This window comes from Nerophis ophidion, linkage group LG09 (genome assembly GCF_033978795.1).
Source record: "Nerophis ophidion isolate RoL-2023_Sa linkage group LG09, RoL_Noph_v1.0, whole genome shotgun sequence".
NCBI lineage: Eukaryota > Metazoa > Chordata > Actinopteri > Syngnathiformes > Syngnathidae > Nerophis > Nerophis ophidion.
The window spans coordinates 23,752,327-23,777,185 of NC_084619.1; the positions used below are offsets into that span (position 1 = coordinate 23,752,327).

Consider the following 24,859-nt stretch of genomic DNA (forward strand, 5'->3'; position numbering starts at 1 on the left):
TCTCATAAAAACACTTTTGTCTCCGTGAATCCGCGCTTCCCCAGACACAAAACAACACTTCCTCATTCTCCGTCAATTACCTTTAAAAGGACGGACTGATGTGCCAAAAACTGAACTATCGAAAAAAGATTTTGATTACCACAAACTGTGCTACCAAAATCGGATGCAAACAAAACATTCTGCATTTTCTGATGCGTAATCGGCATGTCTGCAATGTTGACGTAATTTTAATATATACCAGTATACGTGCGGACAGCCGTCTACTAAATGTACATCTATACATTCTAACTAGTAAGCATATGCATTAAAAAGGCTGCTTAAAACAGAGCCTATGGGAGTAGGTCTGTTCTGCCTATAAAGTGCTTAAAAAACATCCAAACGCTTCCATCACAGTTTTATACATACAAGCTGTAAGTATATATGTAATTTAGTAAAACACATTCATAATAACATGTAATATGTATCAATTTTGCTCATTTTAAGCATACAGCGATGCATTAATTTAAAAAGCGCAACATAACATTTGCTTTTTTTTTCTGACAACATTACTGATTACTACTCACTGCAGACTTCATGAGAGACAACAAACATAAATCATCTCTCACCGTAAAAAGTCTACTTTTAATGGGATGACGACTGTTACGATGTTCATATAATCCTATTTGGGTTTAACCTGACTCTCGCCAGACTCCTGTAGTTTGCTGGGTTTCACAAGGGTCTGGGCTCAAAGGCATTGCAAAAAATAATGAACCAATCAGGATCGCCGGGCGGGATTTCATAGATGTGACGTAGCTCCGAAGGGACTGGTTGATTCAAACAACAATGGCGGCACGGAGCGTGGTGTCTTGTGCTGACATTGATTCTGCTATTGCAATGGCTTTGCGACATCGATCGAATATTAATTATTTAAAAGATAAACAGAAAGCATTTTTTGGTAGCATAAATGTTTTGGCTCTTCTTCCGACCGGGTTTGGTTTTCGCAGCGTCGCTATCATCAGCGTCACAGGTTGATTTCGATGTGAGTGATTGAAGTAACACGTCATTCAAGATAACGGACAAGTGGTTTATTCAATCACATGCAATGATTTTTTTTTACAAGGCCCCACCTTCTGAAGTACATCTTCTATTGAGAACTCCCAGATCAATGTGTGGAGCTCAGCGAACGACAAGGATCTGGCGAGAGTTGGGTTAATTTAGGTTAAGAATCACCATAATCCTCACGAAGAAAAAAGGGGGGTGGAACCAAGCGTCTTTTGGTGTCTTTCTCGGGTCTGAATTGGATGCCCATGTTGAACAACTTGTTGGATTATGTGCTCATCCTTCTACTATAAAAGGTGAGGGACATTATTTATGATCCAGAATAAACTTCTACAAGCTCTGAGCCGAGAAAGCAGCTCACAAGCCCATGACTTCAACATACCCACACAAGCTATTTAGCTCTCTCTGATCACGGAGCCGCTATAAATAATTTACCTGCATTAACGCACTTAATATCAAAATCACTAATACTCAAGTATTAGTATTAGAGCTAATTAAGTCACAAAATGTAAATGGAGTATTGTTGGTGGTTTTTGGATGGTTATTTCGAGGGATTTATAAGAGAAATAGAAGACTTCCCATAAGGGGTGTAACGGTACACAAAATTGTTGGTTCGGTACGTATCTCGGTCTAGAGGTCACAGTTCGGTTCATTTTCGGTACAGTAAGAAAACAACAAAATAAACTGTACATTTTTTGGTTATTTATTTACCAAATTTGTAAACAATGGCTTTATCCTTTTAACATTGGGAACACTATAATAATTCTGCCCACTTTAATCCACATTAAACTGCCTCAACGTGTTGCTCAGATTAAATAAAATGACAAAAATGTTCTTTTACATATGAAAAGTGCAACATTAAACAGTTTCAAGTCAACTCATCTTGCTTAATTTATTACAGCATTTGGGAAGCCTGTAGTTGTTTTTTATTATGTAAATGTTATATTTGTGTCAACATGTGATAGCAGGGACACTGCCATTCAAAAATAGGCTGCTACATTACTAATGATTAATGTAACTATAGCTGAAAAAATAGCACAATAGCAACAGGAGAGATTATTCATCCCTGAACACCATGGAGTTCATGTAGGCTTTATGATGCACTTACATTATTATATCATCAGAGACAGAAACTCTTCATTTAACATAAAGTCCTTTTTTGCTGCTTCAACACACCTCAATCAACAATGTCCTTAACACACACACACACACACACGCGCACACACGCGCACACACGCGCACACAACGCAAAATGAGCTAACGTTACGCTAAAAGCTAATTAGCCTTCACCTTAAGCCAGGACTGCGAGTGAGCTGAGCTGCAGTTTGTTTCTAGAAGATCAACGGGCTCATAGTGATGTTAGTAGTAGTTGCTTTAGAATGTTTAGTATAATTTGGGGAGAGTCCGCTGCTCACCTGCTAAACACATATCTGCTCGACGCTGAAGCGCTGACTACACGCGCTCTGAATACGCACTGCTGATTGGCTGTTACCGCTACGATTGTAACCAATCAGATGGTTGTGTGGGTGGGACAATGCTGGGTGCGGTGTAGGAGACCGAGGCAGAACGGAGCGGAGCAGCTTATTAACACTTTAGCATAGGCGGCTACTACATATGTTCGTATGGAACTCGTTTGGTACTCCTCCGCACCGAACCAAAATCCCCGTACCAAAACAGTTCAATACAAATACACGTACCGTTACACGCTTACTTCCCATTGACTTAATTGTAAGAGAACGTATTTGTTTATTTACGAGTAAGAATACATTAAAAAACATTTTCCAGCTTCTTGACTGTCATAATAATTATGAACAATCACATTACAAAAAAAGTGCAGTTCCCATTTAAGAAGTAAGAGGGCAACCGTTTTAGATTCCGCAGTTTGCAGTGGGACACTTGCAGTTTGACGACTGTTCCAAGGAGTATGCAGGTGAGGATTGAGAGTCAGGGGTGAAAGAACACTGAGGTGTGTTTAAAAAAATGAAGGGGCTAATAAAAGGTTAGTGTGTGCTCCGTTTGCTCAAAAAGGTTGCAATTACAACTCCAAGAAACAAAACAAACTAAAAAAAATGATTTAAAGTGCCTCTGATATTCATTAGGATGAATAGCACCAAAAATGGATGAAGGAATGGGAACCAGCCAGTAACCATATAGCAATTAAAAATGTTTACTATAAACATGAGATGAGTCTTGAATGTTGCACTGCACAAGCCGGACATTTAAATAACATTCTGAACATCAAACAGTCTGTGGGGAAAGATACCAACAAATGCTGAGCCAAAAATTGATTGTGTAGAAGTTTGCCGCCACAAACACACAGTTCCACCCAACAGGCCATTTAGAAACACCACTACGCATTGCCAGAGGTTTTGCTGCAGACAAACAGGAAGTTAAGAGAGCAGTATGATTTGAGTTATACTACAATAGCCAGCATATTTTTGGCAATGCAGTTTCCTAAATGTAGGGCTTCGACTTAAATTGGGTCAAAATTAATTGGGTCACTGATTGTCAGAGTAAAATGCTGAAAGCTATTAAATTGATCATTGATTAGGCATTTACCCAGTAATTTATTTTTTTTGCTGAATAGTCATGGTTTACTTACATAAAACTATATTTCAATGTTATAGAAACATTTGAATTCAGGGTATCTCTTATTTGTTTCTTGAGCTGAAATGGCTTGGGCAAACCTGTTTGTGAAAAGTGTCCAAAGTGCTGGCCTTAGATCTCTCTATTTAGGCCTGTGCCACACTGGAATAAAATGGGAGCAAAAAATCCAAATGAATTAATTTGACACACTTTTGTAAGCCTTTGTAGAAAAAAAAACATATATATATATAAAATTAGTAAAGTGGCCCTCCACATTATTTGATTCTCCAACAGTATTTTAGTACAGTGTAGCCAAACAAGAAAGCATAAAATAAAATATTTTGCACAATTAAATGGAACCTGTAATTCTGGTTTCTTTGTGCTAAAATTAGGGTGCTATTGATATGTCTTTCACTACCCAAAGCAGCTGTAAATGAAAGTAGCAGTATGATCACATAGTGCCAAATGAAAAAACACAACAGTGAATGAAGAAGTAAAACAACAGCGGTGAATTTGCATGGATTACAGAAAGAGTGATTTTTTTTTTAGCAATTTCACACTACACCAGATTTGAAAATGGTGTGAGATTTAAACTGGTCGATTGGCTGTGAGATAACATACAGTGCGGTTGTATACAGCAAGTACTGTATTTAAAGGCCTACTGAAACCCACTACTACCGACCACGCAGTCTGATAGTTTATATATAAATGATGAAATATTAACATTGCAACACATGCCAATACGGTCGGTATAGTTTTCTAAATTACAATTTTAAATTTCCCGCGGAGTTTCCTGTTAAAAACGTCGCGGAATGATGAAGAGTATGATTACGCGTGTTTGTGAAGTTATTGGTTGGAGGGGACGTATTAGCCCAGCACCACTTACGGCTAAAAGTCGTCTCTTTTCATCGCGCAATTACACAGTATTTTGGACATCTGTGTTGCTGAATCTTTTGCAATTTGTTCAATTAATAATGGGGAAGTAAAAGTAGAAAGATGGAGGTGGGAAGATTTTAGCCTTTAGCCACACAAGCACACGGTGTTTCCTTGTTTAAAATTCCCAGAGGTGAAAATTTACTATGGATCAGAGCGGTCAAGCGAACATGGATCCCGACTACATGTCAACCGGCAGTTTTCGGTGAGAAAATTTTGGTAACAGGTCGCCTCTTACCGGAGATCAGCGGAGTTTCTGTCCTGCTGCAGCTTCGTGACTTCCCTCAACACACCCCTCCGACTATCAGGTACTATTTAACTCACTAAAAGACTAGCAACACAATAGGCAGATAAGGGATTTCCCAGAATTATCCTAGTAAATGTGTCTAAAAACATCTGAATCGCTCTCACTGCTATCGCCTTTTTTTTTCTTCTAGTCCTTCACTCTAAATTTCCTCATCCACGAATCTTTTTAACCTCGCTCAAATTAATGGGGAAATCGTCGCTTTCTCGGTCCGAACAGCTCTTGCTTCTGGAGGCTCACATTATAAACAATGTGAGGATGCCTACAACCAGTTACGTCACGCGTACATTGTCTGCTACTTCCGGTAAAGGCAAGGCTTTTTTATTAGCGACCAAAAGTGGGCGAACTTTATCGTCGATGTTCTCTACTAAATCCTTTCAGCAAAAACATGGCAATATCGCGAAATGATCAAGTATGACACATAGAATGGACCTGCTGTCCCTGTATAAATAAGAAAATCTCATTTCAGTAGGCCTTAAAAACACTTTCCTGGGGAGTGGCAGTAGCAGCAGCTCCCATAATATGATACATTCCATAACAATACATCGTGATACTATAGTCTGCTCTTTAGAAAGGTGCCAGTCAATGATATTCCACAAGATTTAAAAAAAAGGAGTGACTGTCAATTTCGCCAACCTTTTCCCCTATATTTCGTTACATAAACAAAAAACTAAGTAGAACGTTTTAACATTACACACATCCAGCGCACAGTCAAGTTCGTCGTGGTTGTTGGACTTCTACTTCTTAAGCTGATCCATAAACCCATATCATGTTTGACCCATTTTTTTTGCAATAAATAAATAAAGCAAATAATAACGCAATCAAGAAGGTTGAATGTTTTTTTTTTCAGTCAAGACTACCGATAGAAAACAACAGTCGCCGTGCTGTCTGGCGAAGGGGGCGCTGTAGCCTTTTTAGCTCCGCAGCTAATGCTAGCAAGCTAGCCTAGCAACGAGAACAATCACCTACTGACGCCTCAAATGCGGCGTTGTAAAGCAACAACGTCGTGACTCCATTCTATCACAAGCAAATGATCACGTAAGAGAAAAATGTGGTGGTTTTTACCTGCAACTCGGCACGCTCCACGTCCCATTGTGCTCGCTCTACTTCGAATCGGGCCCATTCGTGCTGCAGGAAGTGTAAGATCCCCGGGATACTGTACTGCGCCCGAGCCGCCTCCCCTACGTCGCCATCAGGCAGTGGTCCTTTGCCAGCGCCGGGTAACACGGAGTTGTTGTTATTGTTGAAGAACACGCCGGGACCCGCCTGTTCGTCCATGGCCGGGCTCGGTTGAAACAAAGTGTCCTCTTGTCTCTCTATTTCTTGTCGATAAATGCAAGAAGAAAAGGCTAAAAAAAAAAAAAGCTCTCGACGGCGTACCGTCTTCTTGAGTCCGTGGAATGAACTCACTTTCTGACAGCTAGCTGTCATCCAATGACGTCAGCGCAGAGGACCCGCCCACACACACTGGCTGCTTGAGTGGGTGTCAGAGCCTATATGCCAGTGGTTCTCAAATGGGGGTGCGTAACCCTGGGGGTACTTGAATGTATGCCAAGGGGTACGTGAGATTTTTTTAAAAATATTCTAAAAAAAAATAGCAACAATTCAAAAATCCTTTATAAATATATTTATTGACTAATACTTCAACAAAATATGAATGTAACTTCATAAACAGTGAAAAGAAATGCAACAATGCAATATTCAGTGTTGACAGCTAGACTTTTTTTGGACATGTTCCATAAATACTGATGTTAAGGATTTCTTTTTTTGTGAAGAAATGTTTAAAATTAAGTTTATAAATCCAGATGGAGCTCTATTACAATCCACAAAGAAGGCCCTTTAAAGGCCTACTGAAACCCACTACTACCCACCACGCAGTCTGATAGTTTATATATCAATGATGAAATATTAACATTGCAACACATGCCAATACGGCCTTTTTAGTTTACTAAATTACAATTCTAAATTTCCCGGGAGTTTCGTCTTTGAAACGTTGTGTAATGATGACGTGTACGCAAGACGTCAAGGGTTTTTAGGAAGTATGAGCGCTGTGCACACACACAGCTAAATATCGTTTGCTTTAACGGCATAATTACACAGTATTTTGGACATCTGTGTTGCTGAATCTTTTGCAATTTGTTCAATTAATATTGGTGAAGTCACAGTAGAAAGATGGCGTTGGGAAGCTTTAGCCTTTAGCCACACAAACACACGGTGATTCCTTGTTTAAAATTCCCGGAGGTGAAACTTTCCTATGGATCAGAGCGCGGTCAAGAGAACATGGATTCCGACCACCTGTCAACCAGCAGGTTTCGATGAGAAAATTGTGGTTGAAAAGTCAGTTTTTACCGGAGAAAAGCTGAGCTTGTGCCGTCCATAGCTGCCATCGACTCCCCTGAGACACTGCACGTCAAGACACCCGTGGAGACACCCTTCCGACTATCAGGTATTATTAAACTCACTAAAACACTAGCAACACAATAGAAAGATAAGGGATTTCCCAGAATTATCGTAGTAAATGTGTCTAAAAACATCGGAATCGTGTTTTTTGTTGTTTTTCTAGTCCGTCGCTATCAATATCCTCAAACACGAATCTTTCATCCTCGCTCAAATGAATGGGGAAATTGTCGTTTTCTTGGTCTGAATAGCACTTTTTGTTGGAGGCTCCCATTAAAACCAATGTGAATATGTGAGGAGCCATCAAACATGTGACGTCATCGTCTGCGACTTCAGGTTAGAGGCAGGGCTTTTCTCTCATCACCGAAAGTTGCAAACTTTATCGTGGATGTTCTCTACTAAATCCTTTCAGCAAAAATATGGCAATATCGCGAAATGATCAAGTATGACACATAGCATGGACCTGCTATCCCCGTTTAAATCAGAAAATCTCATTTCAGTAGGCCTTTAAGTTGATGATTACTTCTATGTGTAGAAATATTTATTTATAATTGAATCACTTGTTTATTTTTCAACAAGTTTTTAGTTTTTTTATACCTTTTTTTTCACCTCCTCCATCACCGTGTGGTTCCCCGGCGTCACAGACCGGGACAAGCATCGATTGCAGCTAATGGTACGTGCTGCTGAGAAGGTGATTGGCTGCAAACTCCCATCCCTCCAGGACCTGTTCTTCTCCAGGACCAGGAGGCGTGTGGGTCGGATCACATCTGACTCTTCTCACCCTGGACATAAAATATTCTCCCCTCTTCCCTCAGGCAGGAGACTACGGTCCATCCAGACCCACACCTCCCGCCATCTAAACAGTTTTTTCCCCTCGGCCATCAGACACGTGAACAATAACAAGATCTGATAGCTCACTTACAGCTCATGTTATTCTATTCTGTCTTATATGTCTTTTATGTTGCACGATTGCGCCAGGTAAAATTCCTAGTTTGTGAACCCGTTCTCAAACAATGGCAATAAAAACTTTTCTGATTCTGAAATAGTTCAAGAAAGACCACTACAAATGAGCAATATTTTGCACTGTTATACAATTTAATAAAGCAGAAACTGATGACACAGTGCTGCATTTTACTTCTTTATTTCTTTTTTTCTACCAAAAATGCTTTGCACTGATCAGGGGGTACTTGAGTTAAAGAATTGTTCACAGGGGGTACATCACTGAAAAAAGGTTGAGAACAACTGCTATATGCAATACATTACATGGGGGCGGCATAGCTCGGTTGGTAGAGTGGCTGTGCCAGCAACTTGAGGGTTGCAGGTTCGATTCCCGCTTGTGCCATCCTAGTTACTGCCGTTGTGTCCTTGGGCAAGACACTTTACCCACCTGTTCCCAGTGCCACCCACACTGGTTTAAATGTAACTTAGATATTGGGTTTCACTATGTAAAGCGTTTTGAGTCACTTGAGAAAAAGCGCTATATAAATATAATTCACTTCACTTCACTTCACATTACACCAGCACCAGAAACCTTCTATGGCAGGGGTGTCCAAACTTTTTCCACTGAGGGCCGCACACGGAAAAATTAAAGCATGTGGGGGCCATTTTAAATTTTTTCATTTTCAAACCATAACAAAATATCCATCCATCCATCCATTTTCTACCGCTTATTCCCTTTGAGGTCGCGGGGGGCGCTGGTGCCAATCTCAGCTACAACCGTGCGAAAGGCGGCGTACACCCTGGACAAGTCGCCACCTCATCGTAGGGCCAACACAGATAGACATACAACATTCACACTCACATTCACACACCAGGGCCAATTTAGTGTTGCCATGAATTAACATATCCCCAGGTGTATGTCTTATGTAATTTAAAAAAATATTTTACCTTTAGGGGTCCCGGGGACCATGAAGGGTCTCAGTTATCAAAATGTTAAAAAATAAGTCAAATTTGTATTATTGTTTATTTAACGCCTACAGTAAATCTTTATATCAACTTTTTTTAAAAAAGGGGAAAAAAATGAAGGTTTGATGGCTTTTCTGTCAAAAACATCTTTGTTTTTTTAATAGTAAAACTGAAATATTCAGTATTTAGTCATTAGAGCCCGAAAAGATCAATAACGCAGGACACCATTGATTTTAATTCTTTAATATTTTTGAGTGATCACAGTGAAAACATAATTAAAATACCACTAAATAAATTTTTAAAAAATACAGTTGTTTTTTTCCCTTGGCCTCAGTTTGGACCCCCTCTCAAGTGGCCCAGGCTTAGACCGATTTTTTTTATTTGATTTTATTTTACTCTTTAATTTTTTTCTCCCCCCCTTGTTTACCTGTAACTCACCTTTTTTGTAAGGGGCGCCGGAAGTCGGCAGACCCGTCAGCGGTCCTGTTCTGTGTCCCTGTAATGTTTGTCTGATCTTGAATGGGATTGTCCTGAAAATGTTAATTTTCCTGAAGGAACTCTCCTGAAGGAATAAATAAAGTACTATCTATCTATCTATCTATCTGGGATCCAAAAGGTGCCCCACTCATAAAGTGATAGGTTTTTATTAAGTTTTTTTTTTTTTTTACTTTCAACACTTACGTTACGAGATGAACTTCAGATATATCTGTCAATTTTACGTATAAACTATTATTTTGTTTGTTTTATGCTATTTTGTCAAAGAAAAAATTGTTTTTATGTGACTACTACACAATATGTGCAATATTTACCACATAAAACATTTTAAATCATTCATTATAACATGATTTTTTTGTCACAATTTTTTTTGGAGCAATGGCAAAAAAATAAATAATTGATTAATTGAAACTTGTAATAGGTAGATTGCACAGTTCAGTACATATTCCGTACAACTGACCACTAAATGGTAACACCCGAATACGTTTTTCAACTTGTTTAAGTCGGGGTCCACGTTAATCAATTCATGGTAAAGATGGTTTTTACATGGTAAAATAAAGACAAAAGAAGAAAAAAAACAGCCTGCATGGCAGCTTTGTGTCAACATTGCAACATTTTCTCGATAGATTTAACCTCATTCCAATATTTTTAATGTTTTTTTATTTTTGCAATAACATTTCCAGAATGTGTGGCAGCCCGGTAAACAGTTAGCTTCGGGCCGCACTCTGAACACCCCTGTTCTATGGCTTGCCTACATTACACCAGCAAATAAATGTACTTAAAACATGAAAATAAATTGTCCTTATTCCAACAAATAATACTAACATAATGGTTGGGTCAACACAAATTTATTTTTAAGACGGGAATTTCTAAGTAAAAATCTATACAATGGCCCATTCATGTTTTGGTTGCTCTAAGAGGACTGGTTGTCACTGTCAAAACAATATAAATCATATTATCGGTAACACTTTAAGAATGGGGAACATATTCACCATTAATTCGTTTCTTATTAACATGCAAATTAGTAACATATTGGCTCTTAATTAGTCATTATTTAGTACTTATTAATGCCTTCTTCTGCATGGCCTTATTATACAACCATTAAGCCATTAACAAAGAGTCTTCCCTCGATAACCTCAGAATTATTGCTTATTAGTAACCCAAACCCTTATATGTTCGCCTTGTGTCCAAATAACTCTAAATTAAGTCTTTGTTACGTAGAATGTTCCCCATACTAAAGTGTTACCATAATAATTTTTTTTGCTAACAAGTTGGTAAATAACAAGCATTTAAAATTGAAAAAACTGAAACAGTAAAATTGTAGTCCTGCCCAAATTAAAAGAACTAGACATCCAATTGGGATTTTAGTTTGACTCCTGTGATCTATACTATCGAACTAATAAAGGCAGTTATTTCTGATCAAAGCTAAATTATAAAATAACCATAATCTTATTATATATACAGTGAAGAAAATAAGTATTTGAACACCCTGCTATTTTGCAAGTTCTCCCACTTAGAAATCATGGAGGGGTCTGAAATTTTCACAGTAGGTGCATGTCCACTGTATGAGAGATAACCTAAAAAGAACAATCCAGAAATCACAATCTATGATTTTTTAACAATTTATTTGTGTGATACAGCTGAAAATACGTATTTGAACACCAACATTAATATTTGGTAGAGTAGCTTTTGTTTGCAATTACAGGAGTCCAACATTTCCTGTAGTTTTTCACCAGGTTTGCACGGACTGCTGGAGGGATTTTGGCCCACTCCTCCACACAGATCTTCTCTAGATCAGTCAGGCTTCTGGGCTGTCGCTGAGAAACACAGACCTACTCAGTGGCCTAGTGGTTAGAGTATCCGCCGTGAGATCGGTAGGTCGTAAGTTCAAATCCCGGCCGAGTCATACCAACGACTATAAAAATGGGACCCGTTACCTCCCTGCGTGGAACTCAGCATTAAGGGTTGGAATAGGGGGTTGGGTACGGCACCGCTACTGCCCACTGTTCCCCTCACCTCCCATGAGGTGATCAAGGGTGATGGGTCAAATGCAGAGAATAATTTCGCCACATCTAGTATGTGTGTGACAATCATTGGTACTTTAACTATCAGCTCCCTCCAAAGATTTTAAATTGGATTTAGGTCTGGAGACTGGCTAGGCCACTCCGGAACCTTGATATGGTTCTTATGAAGCCACTTCTTGGTTTTCCTGGCTGTGAGCTTTGGGGCATTGTCATGTTGGAAGATCCAGCCACAACTCATCTTCAATGATCTGACTGAGGGAAGGTTTTTGGCCAAAATCTCACAATACATGGCTGCAGTCATCCTGTCCTTGATACAGTACAGTCGTCCTGTCCCATGAGCAGAAAAACACCCCCAAAGCATGATGCTACCACCCCCATGCTTCACAGTAGGAATGGTGTTCTTGGGATGTTCATTCTTCTTCCTCCAAACACACATAGTGGAATTATGACCAAAAAGGTAAATTTTGGTCTCATCTGTCCACAAAACTTCCTCGCATGACTCCTCTGGATCATCCAAATGGTCTTTGGCAAACTTAAGACGGGCCTTAACGTGCTGGTTTAAGCAGGGGAACCTTCTGTGCCATGCATGATTTCAAACCATGACGTCTTAGTGTATTACCAACAACAGATCTTTTCAGGTCATTGACCAAGTCCTGCCGTGTAGTCCTGGCCTGATTCCTCACTTTCTTAGCATCATTGAGACCCCACCAGGTGATATCTTGCATGGAGCTCTATTACCATTGAGTTTCACCGTCATGTTTAGCTTCTTCCATTTTCTAATGATTGCTCCAACAGTGGACCTTTTTTCACCAAGCTGCTTAGCAATTTCTCCGTAGCCCTTTCCATCCTTGTGGAGCTGTACAATTTTGTCTCTGGTGTCTTTGGACAGCTCTTTGCTCTTAGCCATGCTGAATGTTTGGGTCTTACTGATTGTATGGGGTGGACAGGTGTCTTTATGCAGCTAACGACCTCACACAGGTGCATCTGATTCAGGATAATACAGTGGAGTGGTGGAGGACATTTAAAGGCGGACTAACAGGTCTTTGAGGGTCAGAATTCTAACTGATAAGACAGGTGTTCAAATACTTATTTTCAGCTGTATCACATGAATAAATTGTTAAAAAAAATCATAGATTGTGATTTCTGGAATTTTTCTTTTTAGGTTATCTCTCATACAGTGGACATGCACCTGGCGTGAACATTTCAGCCCCTTCCATGAGTTCTAACTGGGAGAACTTGCAAAATAGCAGGGTGTTCAAATACTTATTTTCTTGACTGTATATATGATATGCAATGCTCATATGCAACATACTGTAGCCTGAGGCTCAGAATAATCACATGATTGAAATATGACATGGGAATGTACATTATTCAAAAACAGGAGACAATAGAAATGATTACTGTAAGGCTTATGGTGATGGAAAAATAAGTAATTAGGTTAAAAAAAGAAAGTAGCATAAGGGAAAAGTATATGTTACAAATCAAATGAGTATACGATACACATGCACAATCATATATGTACAACAGATTATACAAGGAGAACATTTTGGGTGAACATTCAAAAGGAACTCAACCAATGTGTACATAATTTCAATTTGTAGAGATGGCTACATTCTACTTGATACAGACATTATGTGGACAAGAATCACAGCAAACTAAGAGACATGAATGTAATCTGTGAAAGTGGTCAGAGTATTTGAAGGTTTTAGAAGAAGCTGGTCTTGAGTTTGATGGTCGGTGCAGCTTGGACTGTTGGTTGAGCTTGTCGTGCTGCATCTTTGGCTTTGCTGCTGGCCTGGTTTGCCCGAACAGCAGATTCCAGGCTGGTTTTAAGATCAGGTGCAGCACCAATTACTGTCTTGAATGCAGCTGGATATAAAGGACCTATACGCATTAAGTTCTGAAGGGCAAAGTCATGTAAGTCTTTGGATGCTTGGGAGGCAGAGGGAATGGCATTTTCATTCAAAAGGTAGGAGATGAGAGTTGGAACAAGAAGGGCCACCAACTGCACACCTATTGGACACATTCAAAGACGATATTATAGATTGAAAATTAAAACAGGCTACATTACAAACAAATTCTTCATGTAGATGGATGCTTTCTCTGCTTGGCAATCCAGAGAAGGAAAAGAAAAATATTATACCAATTTTGATCTCTGTGGTCAAGATAGAATAAAACTGATACAAATTAATGATTCATTATTTTACAATGCAGAATATAAGATATTTCAAGTGCTTGCGGTAAGTTTCATATTTGAGCACAAAAATGTATATTAGCGCTGCCAATCTATTATAATTTTCAAACTGATTAAACATGGGGTGTTTGTGTATTAATTTTTTTTACTCGTGACTCATCTTTATTCATTGTTTCATTATTCATGAGCCAATAGTCTATATATGTATATATATATATATATATATATATATATATATATATATATATATATATATATATATATATATATATATATATATATACGCACTTAAAGTGTTAAGGAAAAACCTTTAACATGATGTTAACAAAAAATGTGATTATCTAAACAAACATTTATTCACATTGAATGAATCTGTTACTAATTTTGTTTATTATTGTACAATTTTAAGATAGAAGTGCTTCCGGTGAGAAAGAAAACTCCTTCCTGCAGAGTGTGAACAATACTTTGTCTAGGACTGGGCAATATATCGATATACGTGATATATAGCGGGTTTGTCTCTGTGGGATATAGAAAATGACTATATAGTGATATTCCAGTGTAAGTTCTCACGCAGTTGCTTTTAGCTGCGGGCATTACACTACAGGCTCTTCCCACTTCTTCTTGTGTCTCCTTCTCACAGACAGCTAGCGCACAAACTTACACACGTCACATACTGTCACGTCATACGTCACATACGTATACGCCCTTGCGGAGCAGAGAGGTAGCAAACTGGGTAATGTTAGCTGTGATGCTAGCGAAGCCGTGCAAGTGGTAATACGAGAGAAAGAAGGTGCGAATGAAGGAAGAATTCATTCCCAAGAAAAACAGCAGGGGGTCCATCGTCTGGCGGTGGTTCGGATTCAAACGGGAAGATGTCAAATAGACAACTTTAATTCGTCAAGTGTGGGGCACAAGCGTTGCTACCAAAAGTAGCATTACTGCTAATATGTAGCATCATTTGAAAAGTCACCTGCTAATAACTTTAATAAATACACTTTTGGTCAATTGACTTAGTTGTGATTTCCTTCTCTGCATGAAAGTTTAAAATTAGCATATATTAATGCAGTACGAAGAAGAATGTTTTAATGTAGACACATATAATCATCATACTGCTGTGATTATATGTATCAAGTGTTCATTCAAGGCTAAGGCAAAAATATCGAGATATGTATCGTGTATCGCGATATGGCCTAAAAATCACGAGATATTAAAAAAAGGCCATATCGCCCAGCCCTACTTTGTCGGTCGACTATCTCCTCAAGTTTTTTATGTACTCAAATTTCCCACGAAGAGAGCCAACGTGCTGTTAAGCGTTTTCCATGATGACTTCCTTGGTTCTGCAGCGTGTCAGCCAGATCAACTTCCAATTTCCGCATGCGTAACGATAAACACCATTTGGACAAACTGCCTAAAACACTTTGCCAAAAATGTTTCAGGGGTTCTGAGTTATACACATCCATCCATCCATCCATCATCCATCCATCATCTTCCGCTTATCCGAGGTCGGGTCGCGGGGGCAACAGCCTAAGCAGGGAAACCCAGACTTCCTTCTCCCCAGCCACTTCGTCTAGCTCTTCCCGGGGGATCCCGAGGCGTTCCCAGGCCAGCCGGGAGACATAGTCTTCCCAACGTGTCCTGGGTCTTCCCCGTGGCCTCCTACCGGTTGGACGTGCCCTAAACACCTCCCTAGGGAGGCGTTCGGGTGGCATCCTGACCAGATGCCCGAACCACCTCATCTGGCTCCTCTCGATGTGAAGGAGCAGCGGCTTTACTTTGAGTTCCTCCCGGATGGCAGAGCTTCTCACCCTATCTCTAAGGGAGAGCCCCGCCACACGGCGGAGGAAACTCATTTCGGCCGCTTGTACCCGTGATCTTATCCTTTCGGTCATGACCCAAAGCTCATGACCATAGGTGAGGATGGGAACGTAGATCGACCGGTAAATTGAGAGCTTTGCCTTCCGGCTCAGCTCCTTCTTCACCACAACGGACCGGTATAACATCCGCATTACTGAAGACGCCGCACCGATCCGCCTGTTGATCTCACGATCCACTCTTCCCTCACTCGTGAACAAGACTCCTAGGTACTTGAACTCCTCCACTTGGGGCAGGGTCTCCTCCCCAACCCGGAGATGGCACTCCACCCTTTTCCGGGCGAGAACCATGGACTCGGACTTGGAGGTGCTGATTCTCATTCCGGTCGCTTCACACTCGGCTGCGAACCGATCCAGCGAGAGCTGAAGACCCCGGTCAGATGAAGCCATCAGGACCACATCATCTGCAAAAAGCAGAGACCTAATCCTGCGGTTACCAAACCGGAACCCCTCAACGCCTTGACTGCGCCTAGAAATTCTGTCCATAAAAGTTATGAACAGAATCGGTGACAAAGGACAGCCTTGGCGGAGTCCAACCCTCACTGGAAATGTATTCGACTTACTGCCGGCAATGCGGACCAAGCTCTGGCACTGATCGTACAGGGAACGGACCGCCACAATAAGACAGTCCGATACCCCATACTCTCTGAGCACTCCCCACAGGACTTCCCGAGGGACACGGTCGAATGCCTTCTCCAAGTCCACAAAGCACATGTAGACTGGTTGGGCAAACTCCCATGCACCCTCAAGAACCCTGCCGAGAGTATAGAGCTGGTCCACAGTTCCACGACCAGGACGAAAACCACACTGTTCCTCCTGAATCCGAGGTTCGACTATCCGACGTAGCCTCCTCTCCAGTACACCTGAATAAACCTTACCGGGAAGGCTGAGGAGTGTGATCCCACGATAGTTGGAACACACCCTCCGGTCCCCCTTTTTGAAGAGAGGAACCACCACCCCGGTCTGCCAATCCAGAGGTACCGCCCCCGATGTCCACGCGATGCTGCAAAGTCTTGTCAACCAAGACAGCCCCACAGCATCCAGAGCCTTAAGGAACTCCGGGCGGATCTCGTCCACCCCTGGGGCCTTGCCACCGAGGAGCTTTTTAACTACCTCAGCGACCTCAGCCCCAGAAATAGGAGAGTCCACCACAGATTCCCCAGGCACTGCTTCCTCATAGGAAGACGTGTTGGTGGGATTGAGGAGGTCTTCGAAGTATTCCCTCCACCTGTCCACAACATCCGCAGTCGAGGTCAGCAGAACACCATCCGCACCATACACGGTGTTGATAGTGCACTGCTTCCCCTTCCTGAGGCGGCGGACGGTGGTCCAGAATCGCTTCGAAGCCGTCCGGAAGTCGTTTTCCATAGCTTCCCCGAACTCTTCCCATGTCCGAGTTTTTGCCTCCGCGACCGCTGAAGCTGCACACCGCTTGGCCTGTCGGTACCTGTCCACTGCCTCCGGAGTCCTATGAGTCAAAAGGACCCGATAGGACTCCTTCTTCAGCTTGACGGCATCCCTCACCGCTGGTGTCCACCAGGGGGTTTTAGGATTGCCGCCCCGACAGGCACCAACTACCTTGCGGCCACAGCTCCGATCTGCCGCCTCGACAATAGAGGTGCGGAACATGGTCCACTCGGACTCAATGTCCAGCACCTCCCTCGTGACATGTTCAAAGTTCTTCCGGAGGTGGGAATTGAAACTTTGTCTGACAGGAGACTCTGCCAGACGTTCCCAGCAGACCCTCACAATGCGTTTGGGCCTCCCAGGTCTGTCCGGCATCCTCCCCCACCATCGCAGCCAACTCACCACCAGGTGGTGATCGGTAGAAAGCTCCGCCCCTCTCTTCACCCGAGTGTCCATAACATGAGGCCGCAAATCCGATGACACAACTACAAAGTCGATCATGGAACTGCGGCCTAGGGTGTCCTGGTGCCAAGTGCACATATGGACACCCTTATGTTTGAACATGGTGTTCGTTATGGACAAACTGTGACGAGCACAAAAGTCCAATAACAAAACACCACTCGGGTTCAGATCCGGGCGGCCATTCTTCCCAATCACGCCTCTCCAGGTTTCACTGTCGTTGCCAACGTGAGCGTTGAAGTCTCCCAGTAGGACAAGGGAATCACCCGGGGGAGCACTTTCCAGTACTCCCTCGAGCGTTCCCAAAAAGGGTGGGTACTCTGAACTGCTGTTTGGTGCATAAGCACAAACAACAGTCAGGACCCGTCCCCCCACCCGAAGGCGGAGGGAGGCTACCCTTTCGTCCACCGGGTTAAACTCCAACGTACAGGCTTTGAGTCGGGGGGAAACAAGAATTGCCACCCCAGCCCGTCGCCTCTCACTGCCGGCAACGCCAGAGTGGAAGAAGGTCCAGTCCCTCTCGAGAGAAGTGGTTCCAGAGCCCTTGCTGTGCGTCGAAGTGAGTCCGACTATATCCAGCCGGAATTTCTCGACTTCGCGCACTAGCTCAGGCTCTTTCCCCCCCAGTGACGTGACGTTCCACGTCCCAAGAGCTAGCTTCTGTAGCCGAGGATCGGACCGCCAAGTGCCCTGCCTTCGGCTGTCGCCCAGCTCACAATGCACCCGACCTCTATGGCCCCTGCTATGGGTGGTGAGCCCATTGGAGGGGTGACCCACGTTGCCTCTTCGGGCTGTGCCCGGCCGGGCCCCATGAGTTATACACATTTTAAATAATAATAATTATGGATTAATCTGCTTTGATTCATAATTTTTTTTTTATGTACCGGTATATATTTGTCATTGTGCTGGATAGTTAATATATGTTCAAACTAAACATGCTCTGTACACCAATGCAATGAGAAGAAATGCACAAATATAAATAGAACCCAAAACACTAAAATTGTCAGTAAACTGATGCTGGCATTCTAAAAATAGTCTTTGATGCTCTTTTTGTGCTGATGTAGTGCACGCCCACAGATACTGAACAGAATACTTTAATAGAGCTACCTTCCAGAAACTAGACTCAAATGGAAAACTACATTACAAAGTACATTAGTGATCCATTAAGCAAAGAGATACTTACGATTCTGCTCCTCACCCATTCCGACCAGATTTTCCAGGACCTTGATGCCCTCCTGCACAGCCTGCAGCTCGGCGGCAGTCTTTGGCCGACTGCGTTCAACTGCCTTCAGTTTCTCCACCAAGAGGGGAGCCAGAGCATGAATGTACGGGGTAGAAAGGGGGCGGGTGGAATGCTGAAACACTGACAGCAGCAGCTGGTAACACCGTGCCTGAACCTGTGGTAAAGCAAAATAATAAGAGTGGAATTACCAAAGTGAACAAGCCACATCCAGGATATAAAATGTGCCTGAGGAACCTTTTTAGTTTCAAACACTTACCCATGGATCACTAGAGTTGAGGGCATTACGGAAGCGCTCCATGCAGCCCTTCTGTAGGACAGTCACTCCTACAAGTTCATTACTAGCAGAGAGCAGGAATAGTGTAATCGCTGTCAACATGCTGATCTCATCCAAATCAGGCCTGGACTCATCTAAAGAAAAACAAAAGTGTGACAAATAACATGTCCTCGCCTCAGGGGTCATCATTCCATATAACTGTGTAGAGCAGGGGTGTCAAACGTACGGTGTTAGAGCCCGGATTAGGCCCGCATCAGGTATTTTACTTGGTGGAGTTTGCCACGTATAAAAGTTAAGCTTAAATTATTAAATGAAAGAAACAGCTGTTCTTAATGTCTCCACTGTATGTCGCAAAAGCAAATCTTTGTAGACTATGCTACATATGTAAAAAATAAACCACATGATGTTAGTACGCCTGTTGAGGAAAATTATCAAACGACATTAATAACATACTGTAATTTGATTTTGATATAGCTTTTTTATCTAGAAAGATTGAAAATTAACACCAATGAGTTGACGGATGAACATTATCACATAATTTATTCAGAAAATATACATAACGACAAAAAATATTGAATACTATTAACAACAACACGTAAGTGTAAAATAAAACCCAACAATATTATGATTTGTACACTTTCATAATGTGCTTATTATATTTTTAAACAAAGAAAACATTCTGAAGTTGTCTTTATTTTTAAGTTATGAGTCCGGCCCACTTGGGAATAGATTTTTCTCCATGAGGCCCTCGATCGAAAATTATTTTGACACCCCTGGTGTACAGTAAGGCTAATTAACTGGTAGCCCAGAACCACTGTAAACATATTTGCAGATTTTTGCATTGACATTTTAACCTTGCTAGCAAACAGAGAACAATGGGGTCCAAATTTGTGATTAAGATACCTGGGGCGTTCCTCAAGGCACCCCTTTAAGTCGTGTCGTTTTTGGCAGTTACACATTGTTTTTCGTAATTTGATTTATGTATCTAAGGTGTTGCTTTAGCTTTACTTTAGATGCAGTCAGTAGTCATTCGTTCAAGTTCTTTATTTATACGAGTGGTGTTCCTCAAAGTTCCATTTTAGGTCCTCTCTTTTTCATCATTTGGGCTATTCAACTGGTGGCCCGCTTGTTTAGTTAAAACAAACTTGTGAGACACTCACATATGATCTTTGACTAGATTTTTTGCAGAAGGTCCTTAAAACCAGCATAGCACTCTTGTAACTCTGACAAATAGACCAAAATCAAATGGTTGGTTCTTGCGAATATACAAATTAAGAATAATAATACAAGCTTATATTATTAACTAAGCTTCCTCGAAATGTGCCCCCTAAAACAATGTAGTTTATTATCCCTGATGTAGAGTATGTGCGAACCTGGCTGCGAGTCCTCAAGTACAGAGGCCAGACTGCTTCTCACAAGGGCACTCCACTGTGTCTGCAGGTTATCCACACGGGCCACTGGGGAGATGATAATGGTCTTGATTCCCTGCAGCGCAGCAGACACGGACGTAGATACTGAGTTGTCAGCAGTCTTGACTGCAGTTTCTCTCAGCACCCCCGTAATTAAAAAGAGCACAGTAGGTAGGATGGTCATGCTGCCTGCAAACAGAAACCATGAAAACATGGGCATGGCTTCATGGTGACTATCACAACAGTCAAATTAAAAGCACAATATCTTGCAGACAATGGTATTCCATCCAAACGCAACTATAAAAAAAGAACAACTTTTCAAAACTTCAAGTTGCATTTTGTGCAATGATTTGTTGTTGGGTTCTCTATAGATAAGCCCTTACAGTCTTGTTGGACCAAATGTACAAACCCCGTTTCCATATGAGTTGGGAAATTGTGTTAGATGTAAATATAAAACAATTTTTAACAATTATTTGCAAATCCTTTTAAACCCATATTCAATTGAATGCACTACAAAGACAAGATATTTGATATTCAAACTCATAAACTTTTTTTCTTTTGCAAATAATAATTAACTTAGAATTTCATGGTTGCAACACGTGCCAAAGTAGTTGGGAAAGGGCATGTTCACCACTGTGTTACATCACATTTTCTTTTAACAACACTCAATAAACTTTTGGGAACTGAGGAATCTAATTGTTCAAGCTTTGAAAGTGGAATTCTTTCCCATTCTCTTGTTTTATGTAGAGCTTTAGTCGTTGGACAGTCCGGGGGTCTCCGCTGTCGTATTTTACGCTTCATAATGCGCCACACATGTTCGATGGGAGACATGTCTGGACTGTAGGCAGGCCAGGAAAGTACACGCACTCTTTTACTACGAAGTCACGCTGTTGTAACACCTGGCTTGGAATTGTTTTGCTGAAATAAGCAGGGGCGTCCATGATAACGTTGCTTGGGTGACAACATATGTTGCTCCAAAACCTGTATGGACCATTCAGCATTAATGGTGCCTTCACAGATGTGTAAGTTACCCATGCCTTGGGCACTAATACACACCCATACCATCACAGATGCTGGTTTTTGAACTTTGCGCCTAAAACAATGCGGATGGTTATTTTCCTATTTGTTCCGGAGAACACCACGTCCACAGTTTCCAAATATAATTTGAAATGTGGACTCGTCAGACCGAACCCTGCGATGAGGTGGCGACTTGTCCAGGGTGTTCCCCGCCTTCCGCCCGATTGTAGCTGAGATAGGCGCCAGCACCCCCCGCGACCCCAAAAGGGAATAAGCGGTAGAAAATGGATGGATGGATGGATGGACTCGTCAGACCACAGAACACTTTTGCACTTTGCATCAGTCAATCCAGCGAAGCCGGCGGCGTTCCTGGTTGTTGTTTATAAATGGCTTTCGCTTTGCATAGCAGCGTTTTAACTTGCCCTTACAGATGTAGCGATCAACTGTAGTTACTGACGGTGGTTTTAAGAAGTGTTCCTGAGCCCATGTAGTGATATCCTTTACACACTGATGTTGGTTTTTGATGCAGTACCGCCCGAGGGTTCAAAGGTCCGTAATATCATCGCTTACGTGCAGTGATTTCTCCAGATTCTCTGAACCTTTTGATGATTTTATGGACCATAGATGGTAAAATCCCTAAATTCCTTGCAATAGCTCGTTGAGAAATGTTGTTCTAAAACTGTTCGACAATTCGCTTACAAATTGGTGACTCTCGCCCCCTCCCTGTTTGTCAATTACTTAGCATTTCATCGAAGCTGCTTTTATACGCAATCATGGCACCCACCTGTTCTCAGATAGCCTGCACACCTGTGGAATGTTCCAAATAAGTGTTTGATGAGCATTTCTCAACTTTACCAGTATTTATTGCCACCTTTACCACTTTCTTTGTCACGTGTTGCTGGCATCAAATTCTAAAGTTAATGATTATTTGCAGAAAAAAAAAGGTTTCTCAGTTTGAACATCGAATATGTTGTCTTTGTAGCATATTCAACTGAATATGGGTTGAAAATTATTTGCAAATCATTGTATTCCATTTATATTTACGTCTAACACAATTTTCCAACTAATATGGAAACGGGGTTTGTACATGATAGCTAACAAATCATTTTTTTTTACGTAAACTTTTGTGATAAGGGATGTAAGAAGACATAGGATTTGACAAATGTCAATGTATGTGTCGAATGCAAAATTGAGTGGCATATAGATTGTAGCAGTGGTTCCAAACTGGCACGAACCACCACCCTCTAATGACGACCGGCAAAGTTTTCCAACTCAAATAACTTATATTTCATGAAAACACATTAATCAAATTGCAGTTTCTTTTTGAAGTAGTGCAAAATAGTACAGTGTCAGTTAAATGGTCATATCAGAAACAAGTTTGTACCTACAAACTAAAAAAAGACTTGAACATAAAGTGTCTTCAGAGGTTTTCAGTACAAGATATTCAGTCAGATGTTCAATCAGAGCAACTGGACTTGGATGAGAGGTGAAACATCTTCAAGAAGGTCAAACAAGAGGAGAAGCTCTGATTCAACTCTTCAGATGAACAAAAAGTGTGATTCAAAAAGATTCAAACATACAAATGTAACTTTTCTTTTGATGAACTCAATAGGTAAGTTAAAAAAAAAATTAGTAACGCAACGCCTCTCAGTCTGCTCGTCATACCTAGGAGTTTTCATTGTGGGTAGAATTCCCCCATGCAACATAACTTAAACTGCTAAAATAAGCTTATGGTGCGCTCTTTACCCGCAGATCTATCCCTCGCCTGCATTTCCTGAGCTACAGATGGCAAGTTTACGTCACCATTCCGCAGAATTCTTATTGCTTATGGAGTATATGTGAATAAATTGAGAACAGAAAGTGAACAAAAGTGTTAGCAACTGCTGTGTAAAAGAAAAGGGGTAGGATTAAATAAGCTCTGCTTCTTCCTACTCCTTTTCGAACATGTTGAAAAGAGAAACTCCAAATTGTGATGTATCATGTTGTTTACATGCATGTTTGAAAAGAAGTCAAACTCAACTCCACTCAACGCCTTTCCCTTCCCAGTCAAAATTGACAAAGTCGCCCAAAAACATGTATCGCACTTCGTAGCAAGTGAATAGCACAAATTAGAATGCAAAGATGCATTCCAAGACATTATAACATTCGTAACATCCACCATTTGAGAATCACTGGATTGAAGCAATATGATTTCAAAGTGTGGTATTATTAGTGAGGCAAGAAATCAACATTGTTTTGCTTGAATTCCTATCTACATGGTATGTGCGTGTATGTGCCCCTGTTGAATCTCGTACCAGCAGGAGAGCAGAGCAAGGGCAGTTCAGCCAGAATAGCAACCGTGTTTGCCACAAGGCGTGCGCTCTCCTCTGGTAGTCGCTGAGGCCTCATCGGTACATGACTCGGTGACTCCTTCACACGTGTATTGAGCTGAGGTAAGTGACGAACCAGGATGAAAACCAGCAGCTCCATTGAAGCAAACACCAAAGAGCTGCCTGGGACGAGCTCGCCTGTCTCTCCCCCTTCCCCTAGGATGAGTTGAGAATCAATCTGGCCTTCCTTCACTTTGCCTGTGAAAATGACCACTGTTATTTTGAGTGGTAAAACTGCCATAACCATTAATATAACAATAAGCAAATAGATAGCCTCATTAATACTTAAAGGTGCCATACGTAGTAAAGTGGCTATAAATGGTACTGCAATCACGGTCAAAATTCTGTAATCCCCTCCCACTCTCCCTGACTGAGGTTGCCAGATACGCAGCCGGATCGGAATCCTACTCCAAGGAACTTCAAATGGCAATCGACGAGTCCTAAGCTGTAGGTTTGTCTTGTTTATGCTTCTTGCAAGATGGTGTACAAAGTAATTATGCCCCATTTTACTGATGTCGATTAGCCAAATGTATTTGTAAAGCTACGCAGCAATATTTTTGTCGGGAGTCGGGACAGATTGTTGGCATTTCCCTGCTAAAATTTCTAGTTTGACCGCACTGACCACCATCGAAATAATTCTATATAATAATAATAATACATCGTATAAGCCTACTGTGACGGCAAGCCAAGGCCAACAGTAAAATTATCGCCACATTCTATTCTGCATAACTCCATATTGCATCCAAACTGCATTCTCTTCTATGTACGCACATCACCAACTTTCAGTGCAGTGTGCGATTCTATGAGCCAACCATTGTTACGCAAAAACTATGTTACACATAACACATATAGCCTACCACCATGTCAATACACAATGTAGAAAATCATTACATGTAATGCATTATATTTTGCCAAGCAAATACCAATCTATGTG

General features: G+C 41.4%; 2 protein-coding genes across 3 annotated transcripts in view; both read right to left on the reverse strand.

The window, feature by feature from the left end:
- The window catches only part of strn (striatin, calmodulin binding protein), a 68,427-nt gene extending 62,130 nt beyond the window's left edge, over nt 1–6,297 (reverse strand). The window contains exon 1 of one of the 2 annotated variants that reach the window (XM_061910599.1): nt 5,927–6,297. In XM_061910599.1, the coding sequence (XP_061766583.1) occupies nt 5,927–6,292 (366 nt within the window). In that variant the 5' untranslated portion in view covers nt 6,293–6,297. The remainder of the gene's footprint in view (nt 1–5,926) is intronic. The other variant, XM_061910598.1, reaches the window with a different exon arrangement.
- A 4,004-nt stretch (nt 6,298–10,301) lies between these two features.
- The window catches only part of heatr5b (HEAT repeat containing 5B), a 48,397-nt gene continuing 33,839 nt past the window's right edge, over nt 10,302–24,859 (reverse strand). The window contains exons 32-36 of the mRNA XM_061910600.1: nt 23,851–24,123; nt 20,504–20,728; nt 19,113–19,264; nt 18,797–19,010; nt 10,302–13,695 (exon numbers count right to left, since the gene is read on the reverse strand). Of these exons, the coding sequence (XP_061766584.1) occupies nt 13,388–13,695; nt 18,797–19,010; nt 19,113–19,264; nt 20,504–20,728; nt 23,851–24,123 (1,172 nt within the window). The 3' untranslated portion in view covers nt 10,302–13,387. The remainder of the gene's footprint in view (nt 13,696–18,796; nt 19,011–19,112; nt 19,265–20,503; nt 20,729–23,850; nt 24,124–24,859) is intronic.